Here is an 11813-nt window from a genome sequence, read left to right as displayed (position 1 = left end):
AAGCCTCTCATACATCAACTTAATATAAGCGTGGTTTTTAAAAAGTATATATATATTATTCCTTTTGTTTTTGACTTTTAACTAAGATCAGTCTTTTCCACTCTTCGTGGACAGCTACTAAATCAGACATATTGCTTGCAGTTAAAACTCTTGGGACAACAGAACACTTTCTTAATGTTTACTATGTCAGCATATTCTGGTAAGTGATCTACAGCACAAAAAAAAGTACCTTTTATGTAAACTGTTGTGTGGCTGTTAATAAATCAGTTTTTGTGGAAGGTGGAGTAGATAGTTGTTTTTTTTTTCTCATTAAAATTGTTTCAATGGACAGACTGGGGCGCGTTCTCTAGTTTAGTCCTACATTTTGTACTCATTGGCCAAGACGCTGGCAGTAGGGTGGACCAGTTGGCCCCTCAGTTTTATACCTGTGAGTACTTCAGCGCATTTCCAAGCAGCAGCCAGACATCTCGGATAAAATCATCAACTGCTTCATATGGCGGTGAAATTTTTCGTAGCAGACGACCTCGGATCAAGGTAAGATCAGTATACTTCTCTGGAGCCTAATACCAGAAAAAGGGAAACACATAAATGGGTGGTTAGAAAGAATGTTTACATAGCAAAGCACCACAGAATTTATACCAGAAGAAAAATGTGATCATTAAGATGACAAGAACTGCAGGCATGGAAAGCTGACACTATAAAAGAGAGAGGCAAAAGCTAAATTAGTGCTGCCAAAGCGTATAACATGAAGCAGGAAAGACATGCACAAAAAGTATGGAAGGTTTTTTTCTAACATGTGGACATATCAGGATTTGATGTTCACTTAAACAGTACCAATAGCAATAATGATATAATACAATAACAACATTTATTTATATAGCACATTTTCATACAAAAAAATGTAGCTCAAAGTGCTTTACAAAATGAAGAATAGAAAAATAGAAGACACAATAAAAAATAAACATAAGTCAACATTAATTAACATAGAATAAGTAAGGTTCGATGGCCAGGTTGGACAGAAAAAACAAAAAAAAAACTCCAGAGGCTGGAGAAAAAAAATAAAATCTGTAGGGATTCCAGACCAAGAGACTGGCCAGTCCAGACATCATGCCACGTTAATATTTTGTAGTCCACTGCATGATTTAAATAAACATAAATACAAACTTCATATGTGGACAAACTACAGCCTTACATTTACCACTACCTCAAATATCCGAAATTAGAATCAGAAGCAAACGATTACATCATCATTACAGAGGACTCTCATCTCATTCAAACATCACACATATACATTTGTTTGCTCACTGTTGCTGAGGCGAGTGTTCTAACCAGGCCTAAATCAAAAGAGCTCTCTGAGGCCTACAGAAAGAAGGCTAGAGATGCTTAGGAGTCTTGGAAGTGATTTAAAAATATCTATTCCACTCTGTGGAAGATCACCTACAAGTGGAAAAGATTGCAAACAACTGCCAGCTTGTCCAGGTTAGACAGCAAGTTGTTGAAAGATGTCTCCAAGAATCCTAGAATTTTATCCTGCCACTGCTGTGAAAGTGCAAGAAAGAAGCTGCCCAAATTAGATCTTCATGGCAGTTGTTCCATGAGGAAACCACTGCTGTCCAGGAAGAACACTAGGACAAGACTAAAATGACCAGGGCTTCTGGATTAATGTGCTCAGGGCAGACAAGGCAAAGGTAGAGTTACCTGGCCAAAGTACTAGACTACATGTCTGACAAAAAAGAAAGACAGCATTTGACTAGAAGAACCTGCTAGTTGAAATGTGATCCACTATGAATTCATCATTGTACAATATTGTGCTTGAGGATAATGTGAGACCATCTGTCTGTTGGAAGATTGAAGAAGAACTGAAAGTGGACCTTGCAACATGACAAATGATCCTAAACATACTAGTAAATCCACCAAGGAATGTATGAAAAGAAAGAAATGGAAGGTTCTGCAAAGGCCAAGTCAAAAGCCTAGATATGAATCCCATTGAGATGCTGTGTGGGGATTTGAAACAGGCTGAGCCTGCAAAACACCCCTCAAAGATATCACAAAGGTGAAAGAATTCTGCATGGAGGAATGGAAGAAACTTCCTATCAGTTGATGTTACAGACAGGTAGACAGTCATAGCAAACACCAACTTGAGGGGTCAACACCAACTATTACAGCCTTGAAGTGAGAGGGGATACTGTTCAAATGAAGATTAAATCTTGGTATGTCCATGTTATAAAAACAAAAAGTCATGCCATATATACAAGACTATATATAATTATATTACTTTGCTGAACATTCACAGGAAAATCCACTGACAAAAGATGTGTACTGTGAAATAAATATCAGAGCAAAAATGTGAACTCACAGATGCAGGAACATCAGGCTTGAAGAGGTAGGCACTTGCTTTGTCACAGAACAGCATCAGCAGCAGGTGCTCACATTTCTGAGGAGAGATGTGCAAAGGTGATGAGATGGCCTTCTGGCAGAACGCCCTGTAGCCTTTGCTGACATGTCTACCTTGACAACCCATCCACATATGGCACACTCACCCTTTGGTCGGGAAGACTCAGACTCGCTGCTTTGGTTTCCCCATTGCCTGGTGTAAACTCGCTCTTGTATTGGTCCCCCACGTCAGAAAAATCTCGACACAGCATGCACTTCCAGTCGGCACTACTGAAGAATCACAAAATTATTCACTTTAGAAAGTAGAGAGAGTTTTTGTGGCCTAGTCAGTGTCCACATTAGTGAGACCCCTTTAAAGTGATCAAACATGCTGTTCCAAAAGAACACAACTTTATGTGCACTAACACAATCCCGTGGTACATTAAACACAAACTGTACATCTTCTTTTCACACTTTGTTCAATGTCACAATGTGACTACCCAGGTGACTCAATCCCCTTCCTATGTAATAAAACCTGATTTTTACGGTGCATTTGTAAGAAGCCAAACCCATATATATGGGCAGCATGGTGGCGCAGTGGTAGCGCTGCTGCCTTGCAGTTAGAAGACTCAGGTTCACTTCCCGTATGTTCTTCCCATGTCTGCGTGGGTTTCCTCCGGGCGCTCCGGTTTCCTCCCAAAGAACAAAGACATGCATTGGCGATTATAAATTGGCCCTAGTGTGTGCTTGGTGTGTGGGTGTGTTTTTGTGTGTCCTGCGGTGGGTTGGCACCCTGCCTGGGATTGGTTCCTGCCTTGTGCCCTGTATTGGCTGGGACTGGCTCCAGCAGACCCCCGTGACCCTGTGTTCGGATTCAGCGGGTTGGAAAATGGATGGATGGATGGATATATACATATATATATATATATATACACACACACATATAGACACACACACACACACATACAGATAGTCCCCAAGTTACGGATATCCGACCTACGACTTATGAACGGGGCTGCAGCTGCGACGCATGTGCCTCAGTAACTGCCGCTCTGTCATCTTCATCCTGAGGACGCTGCAAGCGGTGGCTGGATGGAGGCGATTTCGCTGCTCGCACAGCATAGTGTCCCTCAGGAGGGTCCTGGCGGCAAGCGGTGACCCGAAATCCATAGTCACCGGGGCCACAGCTTTCGCTCGTGTACAGGACAGAGACTTGATGGGGTGGTTCGCTGCCCGCCCATCATGCCGCCGCAGCTACTGCTCCTGACTGGACGCAGGCTGGATGGAGCGGAGGGGAGCATTTCACTGCCTGCCTACCATACATGGATGCCCCGATGCTGCAAGCGGTGACCCGGTTGTGGCTGAATGGAAGCCATTGAGGGTGAACGGGACGGCGGGGGGTAGCATTCTAGTGTGCCTCGGGTGGCTGCATGTTGAATGGGGGCAGTGGTGGGCGATTCACTATCTGCCTTTGGCATCACCAGTGACTGTGTGGTGGGCGGGTGGTGAACTGCAAGCCTGCTTGTACTGTTACGAATATAGCAGGAAGTTGTCTCTTGTCAGTACATCATACGTGTTAACTGGTGCCTTCCTGCTGTGATAGCGTGTACAGTGATGTGTAGAAGGGCTCATCTTAACCTTTTGTCTTCACCCTTCACCCTCTGAAACACACATTTGATGCAAGTGCTGGTGATACAGTAAAGAAGAGAAAAACCATCACCATTGAAAACAAAGTAGAAATAATGAAAAGGTCAGAGAGGGGTGAAACTCCATCATTCATGCAGAGCACTTGGTTACAGTCGGTCAACAATAGCATTTATTAAAATAATATACCTGTTCCGACTTACATACAAATTCAACTTAAGTACAAACCTACAGTCCCTATCTCGTACGTAACCTGGGGACTGCCTGTATATATAAAATCCAACGTCTGTCTGCTTTTCCCCGAGATAACTACTTAATGAATTTAGATTGGGTTTTTACCATTACTTTGTTTGAAGATTCCAGTTAATTGGCGACTTCTGTCATCGCGCCAAGTACCACAGCTCGCTTCTGATAGCGATTTATTTGCGCTAATCCGAGAAAAAGACTGCAGGCTGAAGGAAGGTGGGCGAGGGCCTCCTCACTCATGTGCCAGCCTCCATTCGACTCACTCTACCTCTCGCAATGTGCCGGAGCATACCTTGCTTCTGCTTAGCTAGCGATACCCGTTTGTTTAACAGACATTATCATCTAGAGATTGTTAAGGAGTAACGTTTGAAGTTTTTGAGAGAGAGAAATCAGAGCTAGGTGTGCTTTAGAGGGTAGCTGCTGATTGCCAGAGATATACCGGCCACATGCTTTTCTTTCCACGTGGGGGACGCTCTCCTATCAGAGCTGAACACGATCAGATACAGTGCCAACGTTTGACGTTGGAGCGTACCTACCTTCCGCTTCACCAGAATTAATTTTTTGTATTGATTTTTAAAGTTTGTCCTATTTCACTACTATGTGGGCAGAGCCACTGGGGAGAGCTAGTATACTGTACATATAAAACTAACAAAACAATTAGGTTGTTTTAGTTTTAATAAAAGTGCAAATATGTAATATTTCAGAGCCGGTTTTTATTGCGTATCATTTAATAAAATGCATGATTCTGATCCAAACATATTGGGTGATGCGTGTTACATATCCCAAAGCCTAAACACGCCTAACAGAGGTGCAAGTGTGTACATCAAACTGGGCTGTGAAGAAACATTTCTGTAGAAGAATGTTGCCTCTTCTTTTACTTTTGGGTTAATGATAGAAGCGGTTTATCAAGAACAGCACTATGAAAGAAGCAGTGTTATGTTTTTCCATTCACTATTTTTTGGGGTTATATGATACCTTAGTACAGGGTGGTCCAGATCTAATTATGCAGATCCAGATCATCTGGATGACTTTTATTTATGTGGGGACAATTCCAGTTTGGCACGAAGATAATTCTTCATGTCGTCAGTTCGCACACTTCTTGATGGTCCGGGATTTTTCGGGTTATTTTCTACGAAATAAACTTAATAAGTTATAGGAGGTTAGGAGCACGCGCTGATACAGCGGATTGCCGCACCCACCACACAACAAACCAACTCAGGATCCAGATTAGGACCCGAGTGCAGCCATGCAATGGGTGATACCTGCATCTGTATGTCGGCATTTTGCTTCACCACATTGAAGCATTCATCTCGTAGGATATGCATAGAGGCTTTCTGTCACATGTACATAGTAAACAGAGACACTGACGTCACGTTCTGGCTTTTAGCACACACTAGTTCAGATGTAGTGGAACAGTGTGAGGTTTTTTTTATGGTGGCTGGAGTGGCAATTCTGCCACCAAAATAAGTTACAGCGTAATGAAAATTGCATAATTAGATCTGGACCACCCTATAGTTAGCACAGTTACCTCATGGCATTTCAGACCAGAATTTCAATCCTGACTCCATCACTACTTGTAAACTTTTATCAGTATTGGGATACAGAATGTGCCCAACACGTTTACATGGCATTAATATGATTTCAAACCATAACCATGTTAACAGGAATTTTGTGCACTGTGCATGTCCATTGCACGATTTGTCAGGCTGCGGATGTATTTGTTTCACATACACGGCCACAGGTAGAAGCATCCAAAAAATAACATTTCCAGAAGCAAATATCTGGGTGATTGCTTTATTCCTTCTCAAGGCTGACATAATCTGCCTCAATATTTCAGTCTAAAGCAGGGGTGTCAAACTCCAAGCCTGGAGGGCCGCAGTGGCTGCAGGTTTTCATTTTAACCCTTTTCCCTAATCAACGACCAGTTTTCACTGCTAATGAACTTCTTTTCCTTTCATTTTAATAGCCCTGTTTTTAAGGATTCAGTGTTCTGAATTGATTTGTTTCTGCATTAAATGGCAGCCAAACAGAATTGAGATGTGAAATAAGCCACACTGACGTCACGTTCTGACTTTTAGCACACTGCGCCCCCCGACTTTTTGCTGGTACTGCAACTCAGTCACGTGTCGAGCTAATTTCTGAGGACCTGCTCAGAGGACACCTGAAATGAATGCTGGTAATGTGTGGCAGCCATGATGCAGGCGCGTACGCGTTCTGAGCGTGAAGTTTAAATGAGCCCTAAAGGGTGACCATGGTGTTCAACAGCACCAGGTCCAGAGTTTAAAAGAAGAAGAGATTACCTGAGCAGACGTAAAAGAGGAGGGATATGACACTCCTGATGAAAGCCTTTTCCACATTCACAGCACAGCGACAGCTGTCCTCTGGTCCGACAAGAAGCACAGCGCATGCTCCCATCTACTCGAGGTCCTTTAGCTTCTTTTTTCGCATTTCCATCTTTTGATGCCTGCACATCTTTGCTGCCCTTGTCTCTTTGCTCAGCTGTCTTAGGGAAAGGTAAAGGTGTTGGACTAAAAACTGCATTGGTCTCTGCTGAGGAGATGGCTGAACCACTGCTGAGGTTTCCTGAATCAGAGGAAGGGGATGTGGAGTCAGGAATTGACACACAGTGTGGTACCTAGAAAAAACAAGGAGTCATTAATATAGTATGTCCGTAAACATGCACTACCATGGGCTTCTGTGCAATGCTCATCTTAAAACACTACAGATGTTTTTTCTTTACTTTTGATTTTTTTTTAATTGAGGGAAAAAATGGTGCTCTACTGAATTGTCATTGCTGTCTTTGGGGAATCTATCAATGTTCAGAGTCCTTGAAATTCACAAACAAAAATACTATAAGAAACCATTGAAGAAGAAAAACTAAAAGCCTACTAACTTCTGCCCACACAAAGTGGAAATGCATATTAATTTCAGTTCTTACCCAAAAACTGTGGAACAAGCTTACTATTATCATTGAAACTATTCCCTGTCTATTGATGCTGCCACTTCCTCAATGCCCATAGCTTCTCAAAATACATGGGGTCTGCTAAAGCTGTTGACCACTTTGCAATCTTCATATCTACATTAAATGACTGTGCATTTGCTATATTTCACCTTTAAATTTTTATAGTTTATTATTTAGTCCTATGACTAAGTGCCAGCAGCCTTTCAATGTGCTACCTTAAATTTCATTCTCTATTAACTCTTAGGGTGGATGTCGACTTTTGTCGACACGAGGGGTTGAGGGTGCATGTCGACAAAAGTCGACATCCAGGGATAGAGGACGACAATCACCTGTTAATGGCGATAAAGCTCACTGTTATGTCACAGGCATTCCCTCTCTGCTTGGAGGACTGTTTCAGCTACTGTCAGACGAGACAAACAGGTATGCAAAGCAATTTTGTGAATCACGGGCTGCGCTTGCACCACATTCTCGTTTTTCAAAGTGGAAACCTACAACAAAAGACGAGATGAAGGGCTTTGTGGCATTACAAAGAGAGATAGGACTAGACTGGTGATATAACTTCAGGGAGCATTGGTCCAAATGTGCTTTGTCCTCTGGTGGCTTTGGACAGGTTATGCCGCGTGATAGGTACGTGTTCCTGCAAAGTTTTATTCACTTCTGTGATAACCAGATGCAAATCCCAAGAGGTGAGCCAGGCTATAACCCCATGTATAAAGTTCAGCCCCTGCCTGACACTGTGGAACCAACATATAAACAATTTTTATCAGCCTGGCCGTGATTTATCTGTGGCTGAATCTATGATAAAATGCAAGAGACGCCTTTTTTCCCACCAGTATATGCCAAACAAGCCCACAAAGTATGGCATAAAGTATTTTGTACTGGCAGAAGCAAACACTGGTTTCTGCCTGAAAGTAATCACATATACAGGAAAGTATTCCTTTCAAAGAGAGAACTGTCCCTTAACAAGTCAGGTTGTGCTGGAGCTGCTTCAGGGCTATGAACACTTGGGTCATGTTGTGTACATTTGGACAATTTTTATATATCACCAGAATTGTTCATGGAACTACAGAGCAGGGGAATTGGAGCTTGTGACACAGTGAGGGTGAACAGGAGACACATCCCTTCACAGTTGAAGCCAGACAGGCTGAAGATGAAATGTGGTGACAATACGGTTTTCATGCGGGTGGAAAACTTGGTGGCAGTGGCACGGCACAATGTCAAACGGGTGACTTGTCTCTCTACAGTACACACTAACAATATATGTGAGAAAGTTATTCGTCAAAAGGGAAACCCAGAAGACAGGAAGCTAGACAAGCCAGTTGCACTTGTGGAGTATAACTGGAAAATGACTGGAGTTGATCGACTGGATCAGACGCTGGGGTCACACGCTTGCGGCCATAAGTCCACCAAGTTGTACCACATTGTGTACCATCGCATGCGTGAGATTACACTTACAAATGGCTGTATATCGTTCAAGCAGGCAAACAGTGACAGCACTATGACTGCAGCAGATTTACGCAAGAAGATGGTTGATAGCTTGCTGGCAGAGTAAGTTGCAGTGCCTTCGGCAAAGCGTGAAAGACCATCACAAAGAACAGTGCCAGACAGACTGATTGAGTGCCACTTTCCAACAACATATGAGGACAAAAAATACAAACCCAACTGTGTTGTGGGCAGCAAAAGACAATTGAAAAGGAGGCACCAGTGCTACAAATACTGTAAGCAGTGCAATATAGCAATTGGCTGCTTTGAGCGATATCATACTTTGCAGGACTTTGCTATGTAACATGTATGTGGTATGTATGTGAAATCATATAGTATGCAGATTCATACAACATGCAAGACGGTACCATTTGTCAAAAATAAATATTTTTGTTGAGTTGATGTGTTAAACCATTGCTTTGTGTTCTTTTTTTTTAAAAAGTGAGTTTTTGGAAAAATATTCAGCCCTGGGAGAACAGAAACAACAAATAATTAGCCCTAAAAGAGTTAAATTGTGTTTTTTTTCCCCTGTATGTTGCCCTGAGTTATGGCACTTATTAAAGAAATGAAGTTTCAGCCAGGAACCTCAGAGACAGAAAACATTATTTACATCAAAGTTATCTGCTATTATAAATTAACAATGTTCAAACTTGTTAAAAAAAAAAAAGTGATACCTTTTCCTGGGTATTGCTCTTACAAGGGATAATGCGGTATGAAAATCCATTTTTCTCTGGCAGCACTTGGAATGCTGGTGGTTCACAGTCCTTACTAAAATCCACTTTCATTCGAGTCAACAGAACTCTTGGATACTGTGATCTGGCAGATAAAAAAACAATTACACAATACAATTACCTACAAGAAAATACAAATAAAGTAATCACACAAGTAAAGGCAGAAGAAAAGAGACATATACCTTCCTTCAAGACATTTTATTTCTTTTCTTTATCACTTAATAATTTTCATATTTATTAGATAGATGCAGTGTTAGAGAAAAGATAATTTGAATATGTATATGTAATGTTAATAAAATAAGCATTTATTACAAAAAACACTTCAAAGCACAGTAATGTTATTTTGGAAAGTACTGGAATGGCTTTAGTTGAACCCTGACACAGTTTAAACTCCTAGCCTAATTAAAACACCTATTGTACTTCATTAAGCAGATGATGGACAACTGAATAGGTTGCATTAATGTGCGCTACTCTGAATAACTAAAACCAAGCACTACCAGTGGGGAGCAGAAGTTCAAGTCAGCTTCTGGTGGCTCTAAAATGAGACTGCTTACAAATGTGGTGCGTAGTATTAATGATCAGAAAGGGAGACATGAGGTAATAAGACTTCTGTGTCAAAAAATAGTAAGTAAACAGATGTTTACCTGGCTAGTGGATGATCCTTGTAATTTCCTGCAAGACACAAAACAGAAAGCTCCTTAAGTAATTTGTATTAGCACTTTTAGTGACTAGGTCCAAATGGAATTATCCCAATCCATATATCATATCCATGCACTCTTACCTAAAACCATTCCAGATTTACATTAACCACAGTGTTTCAGCTTTTTGGACTGAACCAAAAATGGATAACGTCTTATTCTGTAAACCTCAAAGCAATTAAAATTTCCAGAAATGATAATATTGAATGAACATGGCTGATTCCAAAAAAGGCATCTAATGCTAGAAATTATAACTTTTCTTTTACCTCAGTATTCTTAATTTGCACATAAATATTAGGCAGTATATTCTTTTCATTGAAATGCTGAGATAATTATATTAGCCACCACCACTGATTATCATTTGGTCACACAGGTTCTTGTGATAGAAAAGGCAAGCAAGCATTTAAATTACAGGACATCAAAAACAAATTAACCTAACAGGTATAAACTGTGTTGGATAAAAAAAAAATAGGTAAGTGGAAATTTTTAGTACAAAAATCAGATACTATACCAAGAGGACATGAATATTGCTACAAATAAAATACCCTGCCAAAGTCATTTCAGTGCCCAAGAAGAAAATGAGACTAATCAGAAATTGGAAACAGCTCTCGTACATATCAAGAAAAAAAAAAGAGTTACTCAAGTCTGCTCTCCCCAAGAAAGGATAGCATAATAATACACTATATGGCAAAAAGTATGTGGACATCCCTCCAAATTATGGAGTTTGACTGCCTCAGCTGCACTCATTGTTAATGGGTGCATAAAATCTCCAGTGACCAACATTGGCAGCAAAAGAGGTTGCACTGAAGAGTTCAGTGACTTTAAAGAGGTTGCTGTTATAGGATGCCACAAGTCAGTATATGACATTTTAAGATCTGCTATATTTGCTTTGATCAACTATCCTACTATTGTGAAGCGTACACATTTAGCATAAATAATAGCTCAGATTCACAAGGCAGGGCTGCTGAGTGCTGACACACATAGCCTGTAAAAATCATTTATCGTCTGTTACATCATTTACAACAGAGTTCCACAATATCTTTAGAAGCAGCATTAGAAAAAGAACTGCGGGTTTCCATAGTCAAGCAGCTGCATTCTTGCCCAATGTCACAACGTGCAGTGCCAAGTGTTGGCTAAAGTGGTATAAAGCATGGTGTAATTGCATTCTAGAGCAGTAGAAATAAACTCCCTGAATAACACTGCACTATATAGCAGTCTAGGGGATACATTTGGGTTTGGCCAAGGCCAGGAGAATGCTACTTTCCAGACTGCATAGTGCCTACTGTGGGAGTTTTTTAGAATCTGGACTGGGCCCCATAATTCCAGTGAAGGGTACTGTTAATGCTACAGCATACAAAGACAAATAAGATTTGAAGCTTTCAATCTTGTGGCAAAAGCTTGGGAAAAGCCTTTATCAGTATCCCTGTGCACAGCGCCAGGTCCATAAGGACATGGAGAAACTCAAGTGGTCTGCACAGAGCCATTACCTCAACCCATTTGAGCACTTTTTGCGATGAATTGGAAAGCCAACTGCAAGAAAAATTTACAATTGTAACATTTGTAGCTGACCACACAAATGTTCTTCTGTCTGAACAGGCTCAAATTCCCACAGACATGCTCCAAAATCATCTTGAGGAAAGCCTTCCCAAAACAGTGGAGGATGTTATTGTGGTGATG

At 41.1% G+C, this 11813-nt stretch overlaps 1 protein-coding gene across 2 annotated transcripts in view; it reads right to left on the bottom strand.

Annotated features, from left to right (window-relative positions):
• The window catches only part of LOC120543150 (transcription intermediary factor 1-beta-like), a 120330-nt gene that overhangs the window by 1107 nt on the left and 107410 nt on the right, over nucleotides 1–11813 (bottom strand). The window contains exons 12-17 of one of the 2 annotated variants that reach the window (XM_039776041.1): nucleotides 10083–10110; nucleotides 9382–9523; nucleotides 6564–6898; nucleotides 2541–2661; nucleotides 2357–2434; nucleotides 426–560 (exon numbers count right to left, since the gene is read on the bottom strand). In XM_039776041.1, the coding sequence (XP_039631975.1) occupies nucleotides 426–560; nucleotides 2357–2434; nucleotides 2541–2661; nucleotides 6564–6898; nucleotides 9382–9523; nucleotides 10083–10110 (839 nt within the window). Of the gene's footprint in view, nucleotides 1–425; nucleotides 561–2356; nucleotides 2435–2540; nucleotides 2665–6563; nucleotides 6899–9381; nucleotides 9524–10082; nucleotides 10111–11813 lie in introns of both variants that reach the window. The other variant, XM_039776040.1, reaches the window with a different exon arrangement.

The sequence above is a fragment of the Polypterus senegalus genome, chromosome 13, assembly GCF_016835505.1.
Source record: "Polypterus senegalus isolate Bchr_013 chromosome 13, ASM1683550v1, whole genome shotgun sequence".
Taxonomy (NCBI): domain Eukaryota; kingdom Metazoa; phylum Chordata; class Cladistia; order Polypteriformes; family Polypteridae; genus Polypterus; species Polypterus senegalus.
Note: the sequence above shows the minus strand (reverse complement) of the source record. Positions and strands in the feature narration are given on the sequence as shown.